Source organism: Gobius niger, assembly GCF_951799975.1.
Source record: "Gobius niger genome assembly, chromosome: 4".
Classification (NCBI taxonomy): domain Eukaryota; kingdom Metazoa; phylum Chordata; class Actinopteri; order Gobiiformes; family Gobiidae; genus Gobius; species Gobius niger.
Genome location: NC_136855.1, coordinates 29831180 through 29858849, shown reverse-complemented (window position 1 = coordinate 29858849; position 27670 = coordinate 29831180). Strand labels below are relative to the sequence as shown.

Here is a 27670-nt window from a genome sequence, read left to right as displayed (position 1 = left end):
AGTAGGTCGGTTGGTAAGTAGGTAGGTATGTATGTTCTACACTACATTTAGACCTGTAGTGTCACACTGTTACTACTGCATAATCCACTCTGTGCCCTGAAGAGCCTTTTAACTCTGTATGTTACTATATATGTTATGTTGACTTCCCTATGCGTTTCGTATGATAATGGTTTCTAACTACACCACAAGTGCATTTGTTAAATCTATAATACATGAAATCCTAAGGCACATTTTAGCAGCACTGTGCTTCAGCTTTTCTTGGTACAAGTTCCACTACAACTGCTGCAAAAAGCTGGACCCAATCCTCAAATGTAACAGCAAATAAATAGCTTAATACACAACTATGGACCTTTCACTGTATATAAAACTAGAATCCATTCCTTCTCCAACAGGCTGCTCCCTGTCGGCCCAGAGGCAGAAAAATGAACCATGTTACACTCTGCCAGGAGTTTTTCTTCAATCTTTAACTGTATACATCAGTAAACAGAGTTTGTGTTGTGAGAGAACATTGGGAAAGTCAAAAAGCGGAGCAGATGTACAGTACTTATAACTAATACAAGAAAAATATTGAGAAAGAAAGACAGCAGTGTTACCTTTATGGATATCGATTTTTCTTCATATTTGCATTGTGCTGTAAATATGTGTATTATGTACTGAAAATTCACCTGGAATGAAGCTCTGTGCTGCCATTGTTGTACTTGCTGCCTCGCTCCCACATGCCGAAGTCTGGAACTCTGTAGGCTCTCTCCACACAAAAGACCAGGTTTTGAATGAAGGATACCTGAAGATAGAAAACAGGTTTAAGAATAGGCATAAATAATGCAGACATTCCCTGGTATAAATGCACAATTATGATGACTCTGAGAAATAGCTTATAAATAAAATATATTTATAGGGACTTATTCGGCATAATATTTCAACTGACTGGTGAATGCCAAGCAGGCCAATCTAGGAACCATTCTGGATAGTTGCTAGTTCAGTCACACCATTAGGATATGCGCTTGAAGCAGTCAAACTGTCTCCACTAAATGTCACCCAGTTACATCTGCGCAATAATCAACAATAATGGGCGACCTTTAATATTGATCAGCGGCGAAGCAGGTAACCCTCAGTTTCATTACGGAGGTTATAGAGTAAACTCGGCACACTCCTCATCAAAGCTGAAGGGCAAAGCAACCTCCAAAACACTGCTTTAATTAGTGACCTGTGTGAGTGAATCCGTTTTCAATTGAAGCTCAGTTATACAAGCGAAACAGCAGAGTTAACTGGCTTGCCTCTAAAGAAAATTGTTATTTCTGTATCATTTACTTTCCATTTGGTAGCCACCACTCTCTGTAAAACATCTATGACATCTCAACATAATTGTACAGTGGTCCCTCCATTAAGATGTGCAGTTATAATTATAAAAAAAAATCCATAGAATGAAAAGCCTTTGAGACTAACTGACCAAAACAGCTTAAAGGCAGTTTGAAATTCACGATCTTTATGGGACCAGGGAGACATGTCCAAATCAATAGGGGAAACAAGCTGAAAGGGAGAGACTGCGGATGTATGATGACTTTAGGGCCTTGAATGATTAAAAAAAGGACCTGGAAGTAGCTGCACTTGTGTGCGTGTGCCTGACTGATGGGTAATTTAATCTAAAATGACAAAGCAGGGGAGAGCGATGAAATGAAAGATGAGGGAGGAAAGGGCTGGGATGGAGATAGAGAGACTGTGGAGGAGGTAAATAGGCCAGTGTGAAGGAGGACAGGAAGAGAGGGAGAGCGAGGTGTTTGCCTCGGCTCCTTTTTGGGAGTTTATGAGAACAGTGATTAATGAGGGGGACTTTTTAGTATCTTAATGGTATCTTAATGAATGTGACTTCCCACTGGCTAAACGGATCTATCTTTCTCTACACTCCTCGGAAACTCTCCCTGCCCAGGAGTGGCTACATTAGCCACAGAATAACTCCATGTAAAATACAGTCCTAAATGACAGGCTCTCAGGTCAAAGTAAAACAAACACATTATTCAAATTTGGACTATTTAAATAGAGATTTTTTTTTTCTTTTTTCATCACTTATCACTTTAGGAAAATGAGTTTCTGTGTTTGCTAAAACCCAGTGCAGTTACAGTCCATTATCAAGTTTTATTAGGATAAATCCAGTCATTTGTGTATTAATTATTAGGTCATAATTAGGCTTAACTTCAGATGCCGCTTTTTACTACAACTTCTAAAATCAATTCACCATGGTACCTCATTTATTCAGTGTTGTAGAACTTCAGTGAGTGATGCTGCAGTCTCCTATGTGAAAACCATGTACACTTGTATAACAAGGAGAAACCACACACAGAGACACACGGCACCTAATGAGATGCTTCATTTCATGCTGCATGGAACTGCAAATGGCATCAGGAAGGAGGTCGATAGAGCATCTTCTCAGAGGACAAACAGCCTTCCTATAGCATCTCAAGAAAAATACTGCAATGCAGCTACCGGCTCGGCCAGGCGCACGCCGTCCGACTTCACAAACAGTGACAACTAACAACGCGCTAATAAACCATGCTGTAATAATGTGATTAGTTTGGCATTTCAACAGGCATTCCCAATCACAAGTCCGAGCGCGTACAGTAGGCGATAGGAGTGGGAGGGAATGCAAAAAGCCACTTCAGTTTTAATTATGCAATGCAATAATCTGGGGTTTTTAATATGCAAATTAAGCCTGCAGCATAAATAGGCTTGCCCTCATAAAAAGTTACACTGTCAATTTGTTCTGCCATCGGGGGGTTGAGGAATGGACAAAAATGAGTGGTTATTAGAGAAGCTCTTGGGGTAAACAAAGTCAAGCCTGCACAGACTAATTGGTTGCTGGTGTAAAGCTTTACCCAGTCCCCACTTTCCTAAAATAAGTCCAATCTAGTAAATAAACAAATGGTCTTGGTTTCAGCGCTCTGTGGCCCTAAGTGGAGCTGTGAACGAGTTGACAATAAAACCAACAGAATTAATGAAGTTGAACTGCTCCTCTGGGGTGCACGGTAAAAACAAGTGTAACAGCCCCACCGCCTTGTTTTATAATAGTTTGTACATAAAAAGTGAATGAATACCAACACTCAAGTTTAAAACCTTGTCATATACTGTTCAACGATATTGGTTTGACTCCTACAAGGATATTTAGACATCAGCGTTTCACGAGCAAAGAGTAGTTGAGCTATAAAAGTGTGCAGGGATTTTGCAAAGGATGTTCTGGGATGACTGAAGGGGATTTAGGTGATGTTCTAATGGCTCTCCAAAGCACTCCAGTCTAACACTTGGATTTTGAGGGAGCAGTGTCACATCATTACCTCTGCCAAGGAGGTAATGTGATCGCACACATTGTCGGCTTGTTCGCCCGCCCTTCTGTCTGTCAGGCAGTCGAATTATGCTTAAATGTAGCCGCACTTCTCATAAAACCTCCCAGGAGCATATTGCGCCGGCCAAAAAAAAGGAGCAATGAACAATGGGGGGTGATAGAAATTTGAAAATGTGTGTTTATTTCCTTTAAACCAATATTGTTCAGACCCGATTTTTGGGTGACAAATGCACGAATCACATACTTTCCCAAACCGCTTAAAGTTTTCTTCCGAAGCAAGGCATGAACTTTAAAAACCTGCTGAACTTAGAAGTGCCGCTCGCCAATTGAGCTGAAAATATCAAACCAATAAGTCAGACTGGGCACTAATCCCTTGCGCGGACCATCGATTTCTTGGGCAGCCATTCTGGAGGTGTTGTTTACCTCATCAGTGTTGTAAATGATCTGCAGGCCTGAGCATATCATCTCCACCAGGTAGAGCAGGAAGAGGGAGACGGCATCAATCTGTAACAGAGGACAGCAGGTGGGAAAAAGACTGTAATTTGCCATTTTCATTTTTCTTATAATATATAGGCTTGAATGTATACACTTGTTTGTATAGCACAGTTACTAGTATGTAGTTTCAGTCTAATAACCCTTAGCAGTAGTGGTGTGGTGCTAAAAAGTGTGAGCTTTCTTTTTTTTTTTTTAAACAGAAATCACAAATGCAGTTTCAATCACCATTTCAGGGAGAAAATTAGGGGTCGACCAAAATATTGGGTTGATATTTGGGTATTTTACAATATCAGCTATTGGTCTGATCTAACGGCAATAAAGGCCAATTATCTCCGACGGGGACATGCACAGATAGAGCCCAGGTGTGCCCTTTAAGTGCCCTTCTCACGAAAACCGCTTTTTTCTACCAATACATGACTCTTATTTCTTTTATTGTTCTGAGACATTTGCCCTGAAAACACAGTTTTAATGCTCAAATCGCGCTTCCTTCCTCCCCTGCCTCTCGAGCTCGGCAGCCCAAGATGGTACAGCCCATCTCTGTAAGTCGCAGGAGTAAAGTAAACACACTAAATTCGATAACTTTTATGTATGAACCAGCACGACATGACTGGATTATTAAAGCTGCGGTACCTGATTTTTTGGTGTTGTGGAACACATTTATTTTTGCCACCTCAGAGTATGTTGTAAACACAGCAAACCACAGACCTTGCTGTACAGTCTTCACCTAAAGTTTTAGTGAGCAATGGATGATAGAAGTCTAATCTAAATAAGTGGAATTTATCTTGGGGGTGGCCGCCCCAGCTTCACTTTGTCAACCACTCAGTGCTGTATACGGGTGTGAAATGTGCATATAATTACATTCTGTGAACAATTTGAAATCACAGGAGGGACTGTGAGAGCTAGAAACAAGTTTGGGACAAAACAAAAAATGTCAATGTTTGAACTGGATAAATTAGGTACCCCACCTTTAAGGGCAATGGAAATGAAAGGGCCGACGGGGCGAGAAAGTCAGCGCTGCATGTCAAGACCGTCCGGTCAAAGTCAGCGGTAAGAAGTCAGTGACTTTAGTGGTTATGTTTGTCGCGCTACCAAATGGTCTTAAAATGACCTCAGGGCTGGGCATGGACCAGGGCCAGAGCAGTGTGAGCTGAGCTTATGAGACAGAAGGGGAGGAGGAGAGTTGTCCTTTTGTCTTGGTTGGGCACCTGCCCCTCAAAATGTCTGTGCACGTCACTGATCTCCGGAACCAAAAGTGATAGACTTGTGTTAGCTCTGAGCTCAGGGGAACGGACACATTGCAATGCAGATCGGTCACAAGTTTGTCCACCTCAGATCATATTTGATCAATTTTCTGTTGTAGACTTTTGCTTATAATTTCAGAAACCATACGATTTTTAGTTTTGGAATCTGCTGATGTTTGTCAGTAGCTCCCTGTGAAATATCTACTCAACATAAATGTCCTGAATAAATAAAATAAACAAACTAAATAAATAAATAAACTAACAAACTAACTAAATAAATAAACTAACTAATAAATCACCCCATGTACCTAATAAAGCAGTTTAGAACCATCATACACAGGATTATAGAAAAGACATTTGGAAAAATCTGCCGTGCATTTCGGCTGTACATATCAGCATCAGCCAATAAATCCCCAGCAATTGAAAAACCCATATTGGTTAAACTACAAAGAAAATCTCAGTCATTTACTTCCCAAAATTGTTCAAAATAATCTTGTCCCTAGTGGTAACAACTTTATGTTGATAGTGATTTACTTGCACTCTATGATGCTTAGTCTAATCTAAGTTTTTGCTTTATTCTTTGGACATAGGAGGTGCTCACATTGGTTTAAGTTTTGTCTATTACATTTCACCTGAAGAAAACAGAATATCAAGATGCTCATTTGTTTAGTACTTCAGTAGCAGTCACCAAATACTTTACTTTACTTAATTTACATTTAATCAAGGAATTATTCAGATCATATCACTTTAATTTTCACTTGACGATACTTTCATGCACACTCTTAGTTTACTCCTCGGGACTGTACTCAATGACGGACTTATTTCTGCTACAAGCGCAAGTATTTTTGTGGCGCTGCTCTGACTTTCTGCTACTTTAAATGTATTAAACGTCGCGCACCTCTGTCAGCACAAATGATGCAACTTTTTAGAGGTTCTTCATTGCGCGTCAAACTCTGACAAGTTAATTTTCCCCCCAACATATTCACGTGTCAAGACGGGGGAGAAAAAAGAAAAAAAAAAGGCAATCTAAAAGTGTGGCTCTTAAAAATCAAAACTGTCACCATCGAGTCGATAAACTAATTTCTCTGTCTTCTTGTTCATTAATCTTTCACTCTTGCCACAATTCTACATTCTTCCTTCAAACTGGTTCTTCGGAGTCCGGTTGTCAATGTGTGAAAAAATGAAAAAAAAGATATTTGAAAACCGCGAATCCTGCAATAACAATATCATTACAATATTGCCCTTTTCAACCATTTCAAAACAGTGCTCCAGTAACTTTCGATAATTTGTTCTCTTCATCAAACTGTGTTAAAATACCAAATCAGGACCAGGAAAATATTAATTTGTCAATATCTTGTGGAGCCCAGGACATTTTTGATGATTTTTCTTTTATATCCACGTGGCTGACCTGCAGGTGGGGGTAGTGGTCATAGGTATGGACCTCATCTCCGGTGTCCACATTGAAAACAGAGTGGAGACATGTAGAAGGGCTGGGGTCCTGTTTAAACTGCTCCACCTGCAAATATAGACACAGGCACAGAGGAAGGAGAGAAAGGTCAAAGGGAGAAGTAGGTCAGAGGAACATGCATAGACCTTACAGTACATGCACATTGAGTTTTGTGTAATCTTTGTCAGGTCAATTGTGATTCTGTATTGTTGAATTGCATAAGTAGAATTTGTCAGCACACCAACAAAAACACAGACATAATTGCTATTGTCTACTCGCACTGTATTGTAAACTGTAAAGTATTGTAAAACATTCAGTCATTAGTCATTTTATTTTTATTTTATATAACTAAAATGGTGAAACACTGAAATTGTAGTAATCATACACTCAAAATCACAATACATTTTAGTTTCATTGTGATGTGTAAGAAATGTGCTTTATTACTCCAAAAAAATATTTTGTGCTGCTTCTGTTCAGCCAGAATCCATCTATCTATGCAAACTCAGCACCCCTTGAAAAGAAGTCACTGGCTGGTAGTGACTCGTCATTCTTAGAAAAGAGAATTCAGAGTCAAATTCGGCTGAAGTGGTCCGCTTGATGCGCAAGCTTGTCAAGTGAATATTGAAATTACAAATGTTTTCTCATGTGCTGTATAAGGGCAAACAAAACAAACATTCTTAAGTTAACTTGCGAAACTGGGTTTGGAAGAACAAGACAATAGTGACTCATAATGAGAGGAGTCACAAAGTGCGACAATAAAAACGCAAAAAGGTGAAACTTAGCATGGATCTTTTACTTTCTTGCCTTCTTAAAGGTGCAAAACAACATTTCATACGAAAAACATCTTTTTTTATATATATTTGTGCCTAAGTGACCTTTTTGTGACCCAATGGCTGAATGGGTGGTTAACATGGTGCTTTTACTTTCCATCACAGAGGCCTGGGTTGCTGGTAGGTCAGCAGTGAAAACCTACCAGGCAAAGGTGCCATGCTAGTAACCACTCATACAGCCACTTTTGTTCTGTTTTTCACATCAAAAGTTCCATAATGCACCCTTTAAGACTTTTCAGCCCAAGAATTCAACCTACTCCTTTGATACCTAGCCTCATTTAACACCTCACTCACAATGGCATTTTCTTTTTTTGAACTGGTGCTCTGTTATTTTTGCCTAATACATAAAATATTGTCCAGTAAAAAGAGAGCTGCCTCGAGTTGCATGTGAGTTAAGAAAAGCTATGACTTGGGTTTACTCTAATAGCCGGCATTGTGTGTATTTTCTGTATAGAGCAGAGTGCACTCTGAATCACAGCTGGGCCACACACCCCGTCGCACTATAAATAATTGGCCTTTTGCCCCATTTTTAGTCACCGGTACGGTTTAAATCCTCATGTTGTAAAACACACTCCTGACATCCCTTGTACTACTACTATTACCAAATCGATAGTAGTATTTAGCTAAATTGTATTGTTTATATAGCTTCCCTCCGGCACATAACCTATGTGCACCATGCTCTCCTCCAATTCCTCTCTCTGTTTTAGTCAGGTCATAGCCAATACCCTTTGTCCCATTTTTGCACACGCTGCCCCACTTTGTGCAGTCCCACGCGGCTCATACATTATTGTGTGGTACAGAGTAGGGGGTGCCACCACATTGTATGCTCTCGCCTGTTTGTTCAAGGTAAGGCCTTCAGGGAGGAGACTGCAGAATCCACGGGCCAGTTCCAGTCGACTGAAGAACAGTTTCATACACCAAGCTATCAGGAAGCTGAACTCCCTCCCTTCCCTGCCCTGCATGTCCTTCCACCCCTTACTCGCGACCCCCCCCGCTCTATTTTGATTCACTGTGAAATGAATTGACAAATAAAATCTTTGTTTGAATGTTTGCATTTCTCTGAATTGTTTCCAGCCGCGCACCAGTGTCAAGAGGCATTGGTCTTATCAAAGAGGCTCCAGGGTTCAATGCAACAAGGCTATACAAATTTGCCAAGACCTGTAACTTGTCACTGGGTAAAAGGTATATGTTTGCTATTACTATTGGCAGCATTCCACTTGATCAATACTTCTAATCATTATGGATTCACTCATTGAGGTGGTCAATAATGAGGATGTAAGGGTCAGGAAAACTCTATGCAACCATACTGAGTGATTATGCATCTGAATATACAGTAGACATTCTTAGTGAAATCTGACAACAATGTCACAGTCAATGTCAGCCAATTAACATACATTTTACATGTTCATAGAACTCAAGTCATCGTCAAAATATAATACTTTAGAGCAGTGGTTCTCTTTCCTACTTTCCTTGTAGCTGTGCTTCAAATTCTTACTTTACTTATCCATGCTTGGCCATTTAAGTGCCGGTTAGCCGCTACTTTCACTTATCAAAATGATATATATTATAAAGCATTATTTACGTCCTGCAAAGATTAATATACAAAAGAGAGGGCTGGAGTTCTTCTACCTAATTTCACCTTCAAAGTAGAGACAACAGTCTGACAACTCAGACTGTTGTCTCTACTTTATCTTTCGTCCCAAATATTTTGCAATGAGACAATCACATGATTAGATGGTCTGAACGTTTATTTCATTTGCTTCCATGTAATGCAAAATTACCCTTTTGTGGTTCTTGTTCATTGAGGCTTGCCCTGCAGTTGCCCCATGTCATGTCTCCATTAAAAATGTGGTGTTCTCTTTAAGTGTTGAGGGCAGGGCCCAGAGAACAAGCGCCGGGTGTAATTAACTGTGTAAACGTGGTTTGCAATTAAGACATAGGAACGCTTTCCCCGAAATTGGGTCGTCAAGGTCGAGGCAAGATGAAACATAATGGTGCTGAAAGACGCCCTCTGCACATGCACGAACACAGCAGGTTACTCCATTAATAGATGGCGCTCGTGTGAGAGAAAATAACAGCAAAGAAAATTGAATGTTAAATTTGTATTCATATATGCTGATCAAATGTGAAGTTAAAATTGAAAAAGACATTTTAGATGCATGTTTTTTCATGCATGATGACAATACTACCAAAAGAGCAAAACTGGTATTATTTGAACTTACATGAACTGATGCGAAATAATCTTGTCATTCCAGAAAAAATAATCTCATCTGATATAAAATGTGTGTTTGTATGCACGGTGGCCCATCACATATCTGCACTGCAGGCTCTTATCGCTATAATCCCCACAGTACCCTCTGCAGTAACTGATATTCATTGCACTGTCCCAGTAGTTACTGGAGTTGCTATCGATTGTACATTTTGTACAGTACATTTCTGCTGCACCGGTTGAACCCCTGCAGTGTCTGCAGGTTATGCTTAGGTTATGGTACAGATTAGAAGGTACATTTAGTTTTCTACATTAGATTTAACTCTCCAATGCTTTAGTGATTGTCATACAAATCATCAACAATAGCCTCTAACCCTCCTTTAGATATTGAGCTGGGTCCTGAATGTCTAGAGCTTTTGTCTAATGTAATTTGATTGGGGAAACTGGAAAACTGAAATAATAGGATAATTCCTTTTTCGAGAACCAATACCAATGTATCTTTGCAAACCCCACACAGACATCCAATTGCCGGGTGTGGGCTGGTGGGCAGTAACCAACCATGTGGCATTTTGAAAACGTTTCAACCTGAAGTGAAGGCACTGATCACATGCCAGTCTTAATACTAGATTTGAATCTTATTCCACAAGTCAACAGACCTTCATACAATAATACTACACTGAGGAATATTGACTCAATTCTTATCTTAGTAAATCAAAGGTGCACGCGGGATGGATCACAGAAGAAGCATGAAATCTGCCTCCTCGGAGCCAAAAGCAGTTGACAGGTGGCTACTTATTAAGCTCTTATGTCAGAAGGGAGCCGCTCCTCAGGTGATTTGTTTTGATGATGATCACAGATGTGTCCGGTGCTTCAGATTTAAGAGCCTCTGAATAATAGCAGCAGCATTGATCACACACACAATGCGGTAATTGTGGTGGGCTTGTTTTGTAAATATCCCATGTAGGGAAGAAGAGAGTGGGGGACGCACCTTATCGGCCTGTCGCATGTAGCAGTAGAGAATCCCCCGCATGCATTTGATAGCAGAGTGCTCCAGCTCATGAGTTCTGCCCATGTCGTCATCTATACGTCTAAAACACAAGAAAATAACATAAAAACAGTCACACATACTTTTATACTACAGCTTCATCCACCAGGCTGTCAGAAAGGATGTCTTGGATGCCTCATATTGTGTACATTTTTGATACTGTTCTGTAGTGCAAATTTCCGCACTCTCTGCAGAAAGCCAAGCAGGCTGTTTTGAACATACTGGAGGTGAAAGAAAGGAACTTTTGCATAGCGGAAATTGTGAAATATGGCAAGTTGAGCCCAAGGTTGGTAACGTAAGAAGGGAACAGTGTGGCCAAAGAATGAAACAGGTGATGAGATGAGAGCAGAGTTGAGGAGATTCATTCTGAATGACTTCCCAAATATCAAAGCTTTTTAAACACAGTAATGTCTCAGGGCGAGGTCCCATCTAAATCAAATGAGAAGATACTTTTCATTTTATCCACAACCTTGGCGCACTTCGAGCAACTTGATTTTTAATTGGCTGTAATGACTTACCTACAAAGAGAATGACGCAAACAGGGAGGCACTCAAAAGTCAATCTATTAGTGAGTGAGCAGAATTCTGACGGGCTGGAACATCCAAGGCAGTGAACAAAGGCCATGCTAATAAAGACATTGGGTATTGGCAGAGGAGCTAAGGTTAAACTTGTTTGAATTTCACTTGAACGCGTTGCATTAATCAGACTGTGTGGCAAAAACGTGGCCGTGAATTTACAGTCGGCGAATACAAAAGGGAGATATTAAAAAGAGAGCAATTTTGTCACAGAAATAAAGCGGATGAGATGAATAGATATAAACAAAGAGCATAAAGTTAAAGGTTTGGAGTGGCACTTGTTCTTCTGACAAAGCAGTCAGTGCATTTCGCAAACAAGAGGTGTATCAATTTGATAAATGAAGATTTCCACCTACATCACCCTACATAGTTGGGACTTGTCACTTAAGGCCTATAAAAGGATGAGTGTTACCTTTTGATGATGTCTGAGCTCTGTCACTTGGAATAAACATTTTGTGTGACAACAGATCTAACGCTTGTTGGATTTTTGGGTCAACACTCTTCAGAAACATAAGTTTAAAGACGTTTAAAGCTACACTATGCAACTTTTTTATGCGTGAAAAAAGTTGATATTTGTGCGTATTTGACCTTGTAGCGACCCAGTGGCTGTATGAGTGGTCAGCATGGCGCTTTTACTTTCCATCACGGTGGTCTCTACAGTGTTCCAGGATCAATTGTTATGTAGGTTTTCTGGTGAGAGGGTCTGTCAGGAGCAAAAAACCTTCCAAACAATTGATCCTGGAGCGTCCTAGAGGCCACTGTGATGGAAAGTAAAGGCAGCATGCTGACCACTCATACAGCCACTGGGTCACACTACAAGGTCAAATATGCACAAATATCAACTTTTTTTTTTCACATAAAAAGTTGCATAGTGCACCTTTAAGCACTTGACTTCATTATTGTTTTTGTTTTTTTTAAATGTGTAGTCCAGAGAAGTGCTCCGGTCTTGGGCTAATATCTATTAAGGGAGATTATTTTTCCCATCACTGCCTAAATCAATTTCCTGAGTATTTGCAATTGTCTGAGAGAGATGAGATTGACCTCTCCCGCTCCAGCATGAAGCTAAAAGTTCTTTGGATATAGCCAGCTTGAACAAATAAAGCGAAATGACATAGATTACATGGGTAAAGTTATATGAGCACAACTTCGAGAGAATGTGTCATAAAAGTCGGCGCACACAGCAACCGCCTGCGAAGTAAGTAATGGCACTATCCGAGGCTGCCAGATGAGAATCATCTTAATTAAATCCCTGTGACAATTCTAATGGAAGGCAGCCATGACTGATGACAGAGATGTGCCGCTGGTCACACGGCTGCTGCACACTATTTTTACCCTTCTCTGCCTTTCTCCCCTCGATCCATCTCCTCTGTTATCTCTGCCTATGTCTGTTCTACCCATTGTATATTAAAAGATCCTTCAGTGAAATTCCATCGGATTTTCTTGAACCAATAATCCCAATGCACAAAGCTGTCAAATCCTGAGGGGAAAATGAGGTTCAGAGTCAGAAAGGAACAAACAAGCAGAAAAGTGAAGTTGAAAAGACCAAGGCATAAAGTTGTGCAACCAAGGAAGGAGATTCTCTGGTCTGCTTTGTACATAATGATGTCTAAACACTCCAGTGAGTCTGTTTGGTGTTCGGCTTTTTCTATGGCTTTAGCTTGGCTCTGAAAGAAAATGTATTTGGACTCTGGTGTCTACAATATAGAAAAGTTTTCACCTACATGTGCCATGGCTATGCAACTGCTTTGTTTAGCAGCTGCTCGTTCACCACCTTTACATGATCTTACGAGTGTTCCAACCATGCAGGTGATTCCAGTTCTCCAATAACAGACACACTCATGTATTGTCCCAGCCCAGCTCAAAACATTGATAAGGATGTATGTTGCTTCACTTCAGCTTAAAAAGGCACAGTTCTATTTCTTTATTTGCAAGCAATATTTCTTTTAAGTCCAACAGTGGTGGAAGCTCAGGCTGAACAAGCAATTGAAAGTGAATCTAAATAGAAAAATTTGCTATTTGCAAAGACTACGGTACAATGATCCTGTCCCCATGCTGCCTGGGTATCCAGGAGCAATGGGCGACTGTTGGACCTATGGACCCCTTGCCAGATCTGAGCGTAGGATGAGTCTACTTTTCATGTTTCATGTGGAAGTTGTTCCAGGAGGACCAAGGCAAAGATAGAGAGAACACACTAACCTGTAGGCCAAGGCCAGAGCCCACGCCCCCGCTGCGCAGTACAGCGAGTCCCGAACCTTGGCTTCTTTGCAGGTGGAGCATGTCTTCACCGGGAATAGACCTGTCGTCGGACTCTGGTAGTTCAAAATGGTTGTTTTAACTGTGAGAAAAACAGAAAAAATAGTATGCAACTTATCTTATTAACCTACTCCCACATTAATTAGGCCCGAGCGCCATACATGGCGGTAGGGACTATTGTTTTTGCTTTTGCAGAAAAGCCCTCCCGGGGGCTTCAGCGGCCAACCGCGCGCTCCACGTACACGCCAGAAAAAAATGACCCACAACTTTTTTGTGCGCCTTAGCCAGAGCTTTCCAACGGTGTACAGCATGTGGTGGTAACGGCAACGCCTTAGGTTTTATTGGCAAAAAACGATTATTTTTCTCTATTCCGCCTCTTAAAACTGCATTTTGACCCCCTGAACGTGCGCGAAAACTCAAATAAAAATCACCGAAAAATCCGGTCTGGTGAAAAATTTACGAAAATGTGAGTGTCCAATGTGGGACGTGCAAAATGGCACAACAGCGCCACCTGCAAAATTGAAAAAAATAATTTAGTGACGGAGAGCCTCCACCAACTTGGACACACACTCGCGCCTTTAGGCACAGACATTGTCCAGGTCGTGACCAGCAAAAAACATTATTATGACCCCGCCCCCTGACAAACAGGAAGTCCCCTATTTTGAGTGGAAAAATGAGGAAAAGTCAAATTGCCTCCACGCTGATGTCGCATTTGAACGAACTCCTCCGTGGGCGTTTGTCCGAATGAGCTTCTGATCGCCTCTAATTCATCTACACATGTTGGGGATCAAAAGTTATCCAAAGAATTTTGCTACGTTTTGCGGTCTTCGTCCAGTGGAGCCCCAAAGTTGACCTTTATTTTGGCGATTTCTGAGACCTCAATAATGGCCCCCGTTCGCACAAACTAGCTCGGATTATTACCAAAACTCATACACATGTTGCCCCTTCACCCCCGCATACATGACATGAGGTTTGGTGGCAGTGGACCCAACAGCGCCCCCTATAAAATGCATGTTAATGTCATCACTCATTCACTGGGTACGTGCCAGAGAGTAATGACCCTGACAGGTGCATGCGCCTTGGTCAGAGCTTTCCGAAAATGTATAATATGTGCTATTTCGGGCAAGGGAAACCCTTATTAGGCCCGAGCGCCATACATGGCGGTAGGGACTATTGTTTTTGCTTTTGCAGAAAAGCCCTCCCGGGGGCTTCAGCGGCCAACCGCGCGCTCCACGTACACGCCAGAAAAAAATGACCCACAACTTTTTTGTGCGCCTTAGCCAGAGCTTTCCAACGGTGTACAGCATGTGGTGGTAACGGCAACGCCTTAGGTTTTATTGGCAAAAAACGATTATTTTTCTCTATTCCGCCTCTTAAAACTGCATTTTGACCCCCTGAACGTGCGCGAAAACTCAAATAAAAATCACCGAAAAATCCGGTCTGGTGAAAAATTTACGAAAATGTGAGTGTCCAATGTGGGACGTGCAAAATGGCACAACAGCGCCACCTGCAAAATTGAAAAAAATAATTTAGTGACGGAGAGCCTCCACCAACTTGGACACACACTCGCGCCTTTAGGCACAGACATTGTCCAGGTCGTGACCAGCAAAAAACATTATTATGACCCCGCCCCCTGACAAACAGGAAGTCCCCTATTTTGAGTGGAAAAATGAGGAAAAGTCAAATTGCCTCCACGCTGATGTCGCATTTGAACGAACTCCTCCGTGGGCGTTTGTCCGAATGAGCTTCTGATCGCCTCTAATTCATCTACACATGTTGGGGATCAAAAGTTATCCAAAGAATTTTGCTACGTTTTGCGGTCTTCGTCCAGTGGAGCCCCAAAGTTGACCTTTATTTTGGCGATTTCTGAGACCTCAATAATGGCCCCCGTTCGCACAAACTAGCTCGGATTATTACCAAAACTCATACACATGTTGCCCCTTCACCCCCGCATACATGACATGAGGTTTGGTGGCAGTGGACCCAACAGCGCCCCCTATAAAATGCATGTTAATGTCATCACTCATTCACTGGGTACGTGCCAGAGAGTAATGACCCTGACAGGTGCATGCGCCTTGGTCAGAGCTTTCCGAAAATGTATAATATGTGCTATTTCGGGCAAGGGAAACCCTTATTAGGCCCGAGCGCCATACATGGCGGTAGGGACTATTGTTTTTGCTTTTGCAGAAAAGCCCTCCCGGGGGCTTCAGCGGCCAACCGCGCGCTCCACGTACACGCCAGAAAAAAATGACCCACAACTTTTTTGTGCGCCTTAGCCAGAGCTTTCCAACGGTGTACAGCATGTGGTGGTAACGGCAACGCCTTAGGTTTTATTGGCAAAAAACGATTATTTTTCTCTATTCCGCCTCTTAAAACTGCATTTTGACCCCCTGAACGTGCGCGAAAACTCAAATAAAAATCACCGAAAAATCCGGTCTGGTGAAAAATTTACGAAAATGTGAGTGTCCAATGTGGGACGTGCAAAATGGCACAACAGCGCCACCTGCAAAATTGAAAAAAATAATTTAGTGACGGAGAGCCTCCACCAACTTGGACACACACTCGCGCCTTTAGGCACAGACATTGTCCAGGTCGTGACCAGCAAAAAACATTATTATGACCCCGCCCCCTGACAAACAGGAAGTCCCCTATTTTGAGTGGAAAAATGAGGAAAAGTCAAATTGCCTCCACGCTGATGTCGCATTTGAACGAACTCCTCCGTGGGCGTTTGTCCGAATGAGCTTCTGATCGCCTCTAATTCATCTACACATGTTGGGGATCAAAAGTTATCCAAAGAATTTTGCTACGTTTTGCGGTCTTCGTCCAGTGGAGCCCCAAAGTTGACCTTTATTTTGGCGATTTCTGAGACCTCAATAATGGCCCCCGTTCGCACAAACTAGCTCGGATTATTACCAAAACTCATACACATGTTGCCCCTTCACCCCCGCATACATGACATGAGGTTTGGTGGCAGTGGACCCAACAGCGCCCCCTATAAAATGCATGTTAATGTCATCACTCATTCACTGGGTACGTGCCAGAGAGTAATGACCCTGACAGGTGCATGCGCCTTGGTCAGAGCTTTCCGAAAATGTATAATATGTGCTATTTCGGGCAAGGGAAACCCTTATTAGGCCCGAGCGCCATACATGGCGGTAGGGACTATTGTTTTTGCTTTTGCAGAAAAGCCCTCCCGGGGGCTTCAGCGGCCAACCGCGCGCTCCACGTACACGCCAGAAAAAAATGACCCACAACTTTTTTGTGCGCCTTAGCCAGAGCTTTCCAACGGTGTACAGCATGTGGTGGTAACGGCAACGCCTTAGGTTTTATTGGCAAAAAACGATTATTTTTCTCTATTCCGCCTCTTAAAACTGCATTTTGACCCCCTGAACGTGCGCGAAAACTCAAATAAAAATCACCGAAAAATCCGGTCTGGTGAAAAATTTACGAAAATGTGAGTGTCCAATGTGGGACGTGCAAAATGGCACAACAGCGCCACCTGCAAAATTGAAAAAAATAATTTAGTGACGGAGAGCCTCCACCAACTTGGACACACACTCGCGCCTTTGGGCCTTAAGTGGGTTTTAAGTGGTTCTAAGTGGTCCCACCCATCCTCCGTGGAAATGGCCAGAGGTCTTAGCCAGGCAGCGTGCTGGCCTCTCTAAGAGTTTTCTCTGAAATTCGTCAATTTTCCAAATTTCCTCCTTTATTCACTACGGCTACAGTTTTAGACTCGTACATGTTTATACTACCCCTCTGTCACAGACAGATGCTTCAATTTCCATGTTTTTGCCTCCAAAATCAACTTTTTCTAAAGTTTATAGTGACAGGAAGTTTAGTTTACCCGTTTCCTGTCCGTCCCTCTGTGTGTTCCTCGTACTATTTTGCTCTCAACGAAATATTCTTTATATGGAGGGTGCTGCTGGGCTGGTGCACCCTCTCATCAAATCTTTGGCCGGTCAGAGGAATTTACCCTAATTAAAAAGATGAAATATATTAATGCTTAAGCTGTAATTTCCGTTTTCTACAAATACACAAGTGCAGTCTTTCATAACATCAATGTTAAATTGGCTGCAGTATTCACTAAGCTTGTGAAGCTCCATTGGTAGAGTGCCGGGTTCCTATACGTTAGGTTGTTGGATCGATCCCAGCCATCAGCTTTTTTTTTTTTTTCTTTTGGACTCGGTAATTTCTGGTCCCACCCTCATGAAAAATGGGGAAATGATCCCTCTCCTCCAGTGGGGTGCTGTGACCTAATTTTGGCCTGACAATTGAGAGAACCCTCACCCTCATCAGGCCCATGTTTGTATGGACTTATATCTCAGTAGTAGCAAGGTTGTCTTCAGTGAATGAGCTAGTCCTAACACAGCCTTCACACTTTTCTTATGCTTTCTCATTTTACATGGACCACTGTACACATTGTCTCAGCCTAAGACCATGAGTGCGGGTGTTTCATAAGATATTTTTTTTTTCGACTTTGTCACACATTGTCTGTGCCTGTATAGTGTCATGGGCAGAGCATTGGGTTTATAACCAAGAGGCCCCTGGATCAATTCTGACCTTCATAAGTTTTTTGTTTTTTTTCTTTCTTTCTTTCTTTCTTTCTTTTTTTTGGCTCTTTCTGGGAAGAACATGATTTACCGCCTTTGGTCCCACCCTCATGAAAAATGGGGAAATGTTCCCTCTCCTCCAGTGGGGTGCTGTCCCCTAATTTCGGCCCAGAAATTTAGAGAAGCCTTGCCCTCATCAGGCCCATGTTTGTATGGACTTATATCTCAGTGGTAAAAGGTCGTCTTAGGTGAAGGAGGTAGCTTGTCCTAACATTTCTAATGCACAGGGAGTTTCATAAGACATTCCTTTGTTCAGCTAGTGTTTTAACTGTGCCTGTATAGTGTCATAGGTAGAGCATTGGGTTCATAACCATGAGGCTGCTGGATCAATTCTGATCTTTACTATTTTTATCTTTTTTTTTTTTTTTTCTCGGCACCTACTGGAAATTACATAATTCAGCACCTATGGTCCCACCCTCATGAAAAAAGTGGGAACAACGCTTACAGAATTTGCATAACTAAAGACATGGCAGGATAGTAGGGAAACTATTGAGGCAACACCAGGGACAATGTCGAAAACAATCTAGAAAATGGAGGGGGAAAATTGACAAAAAATTACCTCTCCTCAGGTGCTGGGACCTAATTTTGGAGCGTTATTCTAGAGAATAGTAGCCCACATCATGTTAATGACAGTATGTAGTTATAGCTCAGTGATAGTGTGCTGGTCTCTGGCATAGGAGTTTGCCAGTTCAAACACTGCCATGACAATTTTCCAATTCTTTGTTTTTTCACATGATTCACATATTTTCGAGCCTGATAAAAGTACACAATGAGAACCAAGTAATGTGACACAATTGTGTATTCCCTTCCCCCTCTTCACTCGTGCAGCCCATTGCAGAGAGGTGTTCCATTTAAACACCCCTCTGGTTCGTTCCACATTACAGTACAACGTGTCTTCCTACAACAAGTATGAAAAGTTTGCAACGTCTTTTTCTGATTCTCCTGTATCCGTTTGTTATCTTTGATAGACTTACATTACTTATAGGCTTGTGTTACAAGCTTCATATCTGGAACAGCAGCCCAGGTTGAGGACAGGGGGCCTTCAGGCTGAGGCAACAGTGGGCACCAAAGCTACTTGGGACAAGAGTGAGGCCGGTGTGTGACAAAGGCTCAGGCGAGAGTGGGATGGGGCAGGAGTTAGCAGGCGTAAGAGAGTGGTTTGGGTGTGAGACAGAGGCTAAAGCAGGTTTGGGTGACAGCGAACGTGGCCATTCGCAAGGGGGGAGGTCGCCAGGGGCAAGAGCGATCAGAAGGGCTCACAAGGAGCATAGCAATCGGGGGGCTTGCATGGGGCGACAGCGAGCAGGGGCGGTTGCAAGGGGGGAATGCCAGGGGCGAGGGCCGCACGACGCCGCTTGCGGCTTTAATTATGATTATAGTTGTTTTGATTTTGATTTATACTGAAAATGCTTCTGTGACTTTTTGATCCCTCATATAACCTGCAAATAACACACAATCCATTTGGACTCCCACACTCAGTTTCAGGGCAGGCATAATTTCTGTTACACCTACATCAATCTCTCCACAGTCATTTTTTATCATAGGAGTTTCAAATTGATTCCTGCTTCATTTTACACTTTGAAGAACGAGACAAAGAGACAATGTATAAACGGGGCTGTTAGTGCAGCAGGCCGCTCAGGAAACTCATGAGTGAGTCTTTGTTACAGAATAACCAACGTTATTTTAAAAGCGCTATGATTATTCTTTCCAGGTGGCAGAGTTGGCAGCCTTTGTAATAAGTAATGCACAAATTATTTTGAGTGTGTTAAAGTTGCATTGAGCTGAGGCAAAATCAATGTCAATGAGATAAACTGTGAACATTTGGAATAAATTTGATACAATATTTTCATGTAATTAAAATTAAAAAAAAACTCTGAGCTGGATCTAAACTGAATTAAAAGAGTAAAAAAAAACATATTTTCAACTGAGCTTGGTGCTACCTTGATAAGTACGCATTCTTCGGCGTGCACTTTCTCAGGTGATTATAATCCAAACTTAATGTCAGCCCTGAGCATTAAATGTAAAAAAAAAAAATAATAAACGTAAAAGCTCTGTTCACCAGTGGGCGGCAATTTCTCCTTTTCAAAAATCACCAAAATAATAACGTCCCGAGCTTGGCTTTAGTTCCACATTATGTCCAACCTAGCACTGAGCCCTTACAAGTGTTGAAAGCTTTTAATATTGCAAGACGGTAGCCCTCCGATAACGTATTCTGAAATATTACACAGTCGAAGCCCTGGCCTTGGGCAAAGTAATGTATCTGCAACACGCGTTCTCCTGCAGAGGTCCCCCTCGCTGATGACTAATCTGTCTGGAGGGATCACTTCATTTTTCAACAGCACATTATTCCGCTGCAAATGAAGAGGACATCCATTCTGCCCTGTCATTTGTTACCGAGTGGAGGAGAGTGATAGATAAAGAGATAGAGGGATACAAAGATGGAAGATCAAGAGTGTGCATATATAGCACGCGCGACAACATACAAACAGTGTGCATGTGGCTTTGAATGAGAATTGACATTGGCCATCTGGGGCACTGCTCGTTGGTCAATTGAAGGTGACAGTCATGTTGGCACTAAGATAAAGAGGTTGATGGGGTAAATTAGACAGAATATTAATAACCGCAGAAGGTGGCCCACCTCTCGGAGCTAATGAAGTGCATGTGCATAGTGAGCTTAGCCCGTCTCCAGACGACCATATTGTTTCTAACTATAGCCCAGCCGAATTGAATTAGCTATATTTATAAACTATATAGGGGAGCCAGAGACAGATACGCAGCGCGGGCTACGGGCTCATTTGTGTGCCCTTGTAGGGACACGTTTGCCCATCTGTGGAGTGAATTAAATGCACAGATGCATTCCGAGAAACGACAAGCGAGATTGCTTTGTGCTGTGTCCGTTAGACAATAATAGGACAGCGCCTTTGGGCCGATGGTGCATTAGAGGTATTATGTGCTCGGCTGAAGGATGTATAAGCCAATAGATTCAGAGGAATTACCCGTCAGCTCATCTTTAAACCCCGTCTCCCTTGAAAGTGGTAAAAACATGATGTTCATTTATAAGCAAAAGTGATTTTCTCATTATCATTGATTAGTATTAGATTACTGAACAAAAGACTAAGAATAAGGCAGTAGTAGCACTAGCTCTGGTATTCTACTGTACTACACTCACACATGCAAGCTGAGTCAAGTGTCTTGCCCAAGGACACAAAACATGGATGAATGAATCTCGTAGAAACATCTCAATGAATATTCAGAGCACTGACAATTAGCGGATTCGATGTAATCTTTTATTCGACTGCAGGATGCAAATCAACTGTTGTTGGGAGTTTTCTGCCTCGGCATCCATCAAGCTAATGTCCCACTAAATCAGCAGCTAATGTCTCAGACGCACACAGTCTGCTCTCTTACAATGGGCCATTTCACTGCACTGTTGGGGTGGAGGGGATGAAACAGACACAGAGAGGGGAATGGAAAAGCCAGAAAAACAGAAAGAGATGAACTGCAAAGAGTGAAACACAACTGTAGTAGTGATAGTGGGGGGTACAGACAGACAGAGAGAGAGAGAGGGAGAGAGAGACATTATCTTCGCAATGCAATAGCAGATGTGACAGCGGAGAAATGAAAAATACACAGTGGCAGCGCTCATTGTTCATGCCAGCATTAACAATACTTTTTCTGTGTGTTCTTGCTGAGGCTGTCAGAATGCACGCTGCAGTAATATCTGTGACGTGACTTATGGATAAATCAGCCAAAGAAAGGAAAGGAAAAGCATAAAGGATCGTTTCCAAGCTGCTTTACTAAAGTGAACAAGCAAAACTGTATTAATCATTTATAAAAGAATAAATAAAGTGGGAACACTGGAGACCCCACATGTCCAACGTAGGGGTTAGTCAGTAACCAGGGTGTAGTGACGCATAAAGTAGAAATGCACTTTATTGAACAATATTTAATCATCTCTATTAAAAAGTACTAGGATTGATCAAAGCAAAATGATTCAAATGAAAACAAACTTAATTGACCAATTGTCTGGTCTTTGCGGCCCTAATTACATAATTACAAATTCAATCTACTAAGTCTACTTGGGTCGTTGTAATTAAATGTTGAAATGAAGTGTTCATTATAGGGGGCCAGCACCATTAACCTCTTACCACCCGCCTTAACGGAGCACATGTTTCTCCATGTCCCCAGATGACACCAGGCCAATAGATGCACTTTTTAACTGCATTTTAGATATCAAATTCTGGATAGAAGAAAACTTTCTCCAGCTTAACCAGGACAAAACTGAAATGTTGATCATCGGCCCTGAGAGAGAAACTTTTTAAATCCTTCCTCACAGGTGAAGATTTTTGACTTTTATTCCACACATTAAGAATATCACAAAGATAGGTTTTTACCATCTAAAGAACATAGCCAGAGTCCGCCCCATTCTCTCTCAGGCCAACACAGAGACTACTGTAATGCTCTGCCTTCTGGTCTTCCCAAAAAGAGTATCTCAGGTTTACAACTTTTACAAAATTCAGTAGCTCGTGTCCTGACGAAGACCAGGAGGTGGGACCACATTACACCGGCTTTAGAATCGCTGCGTTGTCTCCCCGTGTGTTTCAGGATCGATTTTAAAGTTATTTTAATGTTTTTTAAATGTCTTAATGGTCTTGGTCCTTCTTATCTTTCAGAACTGCTTTTACCTTATGAACCTTCACGGCCCCTTCGGTCCTCCGGCAGGGGTCTCCTAGTTATTCCTAAAGTCAACAAAAAGACTCATGGTGAGGCGTCTTTCCAATATTACGGCCCTCGCCTCTGGAACGACCTGCCGGAGGAGCTCAGGGCTGCAGAGAACGTTCATGTTTTTAAGAGCAGGCTCAAGACCCACCTTTTTAGCTTAGCTTTTAACTGACATCTATTTATTTTGTCCTAATATATAAAATATATGTATGGGAGGTTGTGCCAGGCGTATGGTTTTAAATGTTGTAATCTGTAAAGCACTTTGTGACACCTTTCGGTATGAAAAGCGCTTTATAAATAAAGTTTGATTGATTGACATGTTCTCCAGTTGGGCTTTACCCAACCCCCTCACAGCCTATAGGCCGGTGTAATTCGCCACGTTGTCGCCTCATTTCTGTCATAGTTTTGATGGTTTTTCTTGTTGTGTTTTTGCTTTGCATTTCCATGTTTTTTTTTCCGTTGCTTTTGTCACATGTTTGTCATCTTTTTGTCGCTCATTGGTCACATTTTTGTTGCGTCATTGCTACTTTTCTGGGGCTCTTTTGTCGCTTTTTGTTGCTTTTTTGTCATTTAATCTTTTTTTGTTCCGTTTTCGTCATATTTGTGTCACATTTTTATTGAGTTTTCATCCTAATTTTTTCAAGACGTTTTTAATATTTGGGTAAAGTCAAACAAGAGAAAATGTGCTCGGTTCAGGTGACCAATTAAACGTTTTGAAGCCTGAAGGGCTCTTGGACAACACTAATGTTGCTAGGTTGTCCAGTTGTTTAAAAACCCCCAAAAAACCCAGCTCTTCTATATTGTCTATAAAATTGCCATTTTAAATATATAATGTGCACGGAATCAGAAATAACATCCACATCAATATTTCTATTCACTATGTAATATGCCAACGTTAACAATACTGGCATCACCAAATGTGCTCCGAGATCCACCAGGCCCAGCTGCTAAGGGGGAGCACAGAGCTGTCAGCCAAGGGAGACGATCACACATTTAAAAAGAAAATGAGAAAACACAACACCTCGGATAACCTTCTGTTTCTGTTACCAGCACATAATGGGAAAAGGGAAAAAAAGTGCTTTCCTTAATCGGTAGGAGCCAGACGGTAGAGTGACACTGCCTGCTGCCTTCACTGCTATCAGGAAGCCGGCTGAGTCAATGGAGTGTGGCCACATTGCCACATAAATAAAGAACTCTGGAGGGGGCTGGAGTGAAAGGGGAGAGTGAAATAAAAAATGATAGAAGAATGAACTATGGATGATGGCAGTAAAAGATCGGGTTATTTAAAAAAACAACAACAACAACAACAACAACAGTGCGGTGCTGTACAATTCTGGCACTACTATCACTAAGGGAAGGAAGGAAGGAAGGTTTTGCAAATGAACAACAAATAGAGAGGAGGCAGGTTTGATTTGTAAGTTACCCCAACCTCACCCCGCACCAGTCACCACCACATTCTCTCTGTGTCACTGAAAAAGCAGGTATATTAGGCGGGCAGGTCTGTATGCCACTGATAATAATTCTGTCTTTGTTCCCAGGAGAATTGGACAAGCGCTTCCAGCTACCGCTCAATGCAACAATTAAAAGCGACCCGTGTTCAATGCTGTGCTTTTGACATATTGTAATCAGTCGGAGGTGTTGTTGCTTGTAAATCTAAAAGCTTTTAGAGGAGCAAATTTTGAAGGCAGTGCTGTCTTCCCCCGATAGCAGCAAATCAGTTCCAAGTGAGAAGTACCTGTTGCCTGCGAAGCTCAGGAAATGGGCTTTTGTTGATAATTGTGCACACACGCAGCTAAATGACAACTCCAGAGCCGACACCAGAGGCTCATAACAGCCTTGTCCTTTTTATTGAAATGTGTGGATTATCAGCACAAGCAGCACCATCACCTTCCTGCACAAAAACAGGCTATAAATGGTACACCATTTACTGGCTGTGTGGTCAGTTAAGAAAAACAATGTATAGAATGCTATTTTAGAAGGAAAAAGCTACAGTGTACTTGAGCTTATATATTTTTAATCCAGCACCCGCCAAAAAAGATTTGATAAAACCGTGGCATCACCACGGTTACAAGGCTGATAATGAGGCAGGTCATCCAGCAGAGGTGAGCAAAAGTTATCAAAAATAAATTCCCTGCCGGAGTCATACAAAATATTAATAATGTTACTACCTTCAGTTTTTGCCACAGAAAATGAGAATTTGGTAAATTATGGTAAATAAACAGTCCAGTAAATAAAACTGTGAACAATTCACATTAATACAGTGATAATGAATAAAGTCCTTATGTCTAGATCAATATAGGTAGCTACAAACTAAAGCAAGCCAAAGGTTAAGAAACCAAGTTCTCCTTTGCAACTCATCAAAGGAAGGAAATCGTGTTTGTGTAGCACTTTACACGTGACAGAGGTTAGCCAAAGCACTTCACAAGAGACAAGGGACAGAAGCACGGCTGTACACATCTGTGTCAACGAAACCTCCGACCATCACCAGCCACCGACTCACACACCACTCACTCAGGCTATGTGGTATTCCCTCATGGTCTCCCGAAGCCGATCCGGGCATTTTGAGAGTATTGGATTGGATCGGATTTGATGACTGGACGGGTCCGATGTAAGACGGCCGAGAATCTGCAGTCATGGATCTGCAACGGCTCCAGCCCTCAGGTTTACCGCACCGCAATGCTTCCAGGTTTATCGAAGCCAGTAGTAAACCTGCAGACTGGAGTAGCTGCAGATCCAGGACCACAGATTCACGGCCTTCATGCTATCGCAAATACTGATTTGATTGATTTGATTTATTCTTATTAATGTTTCTTGGCACATACGTAAGTAAGTGCCCAGCCCTCATGGGCTTAGAAGACACATTGCAAAACAGAATTCAGATGGGTGCTAAAATAAAATCACAGAAACTGTACAATCAATCATAACAGAAAAAACATCCACATCACACAACATGCCGCTAACACCTGCTTCTGAAAAACGTAAAGCTAAAGCCAAAACCTCTTGCATGTTTATTAAAATAAAAGCCACCTAGTGAAACTACTGTAATATCCATAGGCTATAATATATAATGATATATTAAATAAAAAACATCATTATACAAAAAGACTGTGTCGGATCAGTATTGGCCAGATGAAGTGTCAAAATATCGGATCGGATTGAGAGCTCAAAAAAGCGTATCGGTGCATCTCTAGTACTAACCTGGCCTGTCCCTGCTTAGCTTCCTAGATCTGACGAGATCAGGCATTCACACTTGACCTCAAAATAAAAAAGCCAACCACAGGCGCAAATTTATTTTAAAAGTTATGTGAGTAATGCCTTGTAGCTGTTAAAAAACAATGCACAGAATGCACCATATCATAAAAGATGGACACGGTGACAATATTTGGCAACTTTCCAATAATTAAATGAAAAAGCACTTCTATGCACTTTAATTACTGTACATATTTTAGAGAGTACTTACCAGCATTGTAGTAGCGGTCTAACTTTTCCCACAAGGGCTCATCTTCACGCTGCAGAATGGACAGCTTTAGTGGTTCATAAATGGAGCCTGAGAAAGCATAGGTTCATGTCATTTAATGCAGACAATAACTGTTGCATAATCCCATATATTTTTTTATGTAATTCAAAAAAAAAAATTCTTCATAGATACATTTAAAAAACAGACATGCACACACACACACACACACACACACACACACACACACACACACACACACACACACACACACACACACACACACACACACACACACACACACACACACACACACACACACACACACACACACACACACACACACACACACACACACACACACACACACACACACACACACACACACACAGACACACACACAAAACTGCACAACAATGTGCCATGTTTTTCTTAATATAAGAGACATATCCAGGGAATCCATTCAAAGAACTAGATCTATTCACTTTGCTGAGATTTGCATTTTAATAGCTTCGACCTTGTGTCAAAACCACAGGTACAGAAAAATTCACATTGTGTCTTAAATTAGCATAATTTCCATCATCTTGAAAGTTGCAGGAAAAAAGGATAGTCCAACTGTATTAAACGATAACACATTTAAAAGACTGTAGGGCCAAATCCAATACAGCAATGTTTCTTAAAAAAACACTTTCTGCCACCTATTCAACCAACGTGGCTAAGGAATATGGACAGGACAGCAATTACTTGAATCGTGAATTGAAAGAAGAGAGAAAATGTAAAAAAAAAAACATGCCTCTCAGTGTGCTGGGTCCTTCCTGCTCTACTCACCAATTCTGCGAACCTTGCGGCGGGCCCGTGCATTTGTGGCCACGGTTTCAGCCATGCTCAAAAAGGTGATACTAACACCATTCGTCTCGCAGACAAATCACAAATCTACAGCAATTCAGAGGAAGGAGTTAGTAGAACAGCGTTTGATTGAAAACATGCATGGATCAACCACAGACCGCAAGAAGAAATTATGATCAATTACAATGAAAGACATACAATATTACAATGTATAATCATGGCACATTGAGAAGAAAAGCACATATTCATGACATTGAGTTATTGGGTTAAAACAGAAATGGTTGTCTGTCGCTTAAACTACTTAAATGAATGCCTAGAGCTGGGGTCACCAACCTTTTTAGGGCTACTTTAAGAGCACTAAGTTAAAAAAGAAGCATCAAACAAACAAAACAAACAAAAAGCAACAAAAAAAAATACAAAAACACGACAGACGCTTCAAAAAAGGGGCGACTGTTTTGTAGGTCTTAGCTTTCAAATGAGGTGTTCAGGCTCATTCATACTTCACAAGATGCCAAAAGTTGCAGAACAAAATGAAGTCACTTTTGCCTTTTTTTGCCAAGGCAAACGTGACTTTATTTTGTTCTGCAGCTCACAAGAACTTCTTGCGTCTTG

The 27670-nt window shown here is 41.6% G+C and overlaps 1 protein-coding gene across 4 annotated transcripts in view; it reads right to left on the bottom strand.

The window, feature by feature from the left end:
* phkb (phosphorylase kinase, beta) overlaps positions 1-27670 on the bottom strand; it is a 106901-nt gene that overhangs the window by 78352 nt on the left and 879 nt on the right. For 2 of the 4 annotated variants that reach the window (XM_079554679.1, XM_079554680.1), the window contains exons 2-8: positions 27041-27145; positions 26219-26305; positions 13370-13508; positions 10542-10641; positions 6476-6583; positions 3755-3835; positions 666-781 (exon numbers count right to left, since the gene is read on the bottom strand). In XM_079554679.1, coding sequence (XP_079410805.1) covers positions 666-781; positions 3755-3835; positions 6476-6583; positions 10542-10641; positions 13370-13508; positions 26219-26305; positions 27041-27095 — 686 coding nt within the window. In that variant the 5' untranslated portion in view covers positions 27096-27145. The remainder of the gene's footprint in view (positions 1-665; positions 782-3754; positions 3836-6475; positions 6584-10541; positions 10642-13369; positions 13509-26218; positions 26306-27040; positions 27146-27670) is intronic. The other 2 variants (XM_079554677.1, XM_079554678.1) reach the window with 1 other exon arrangement.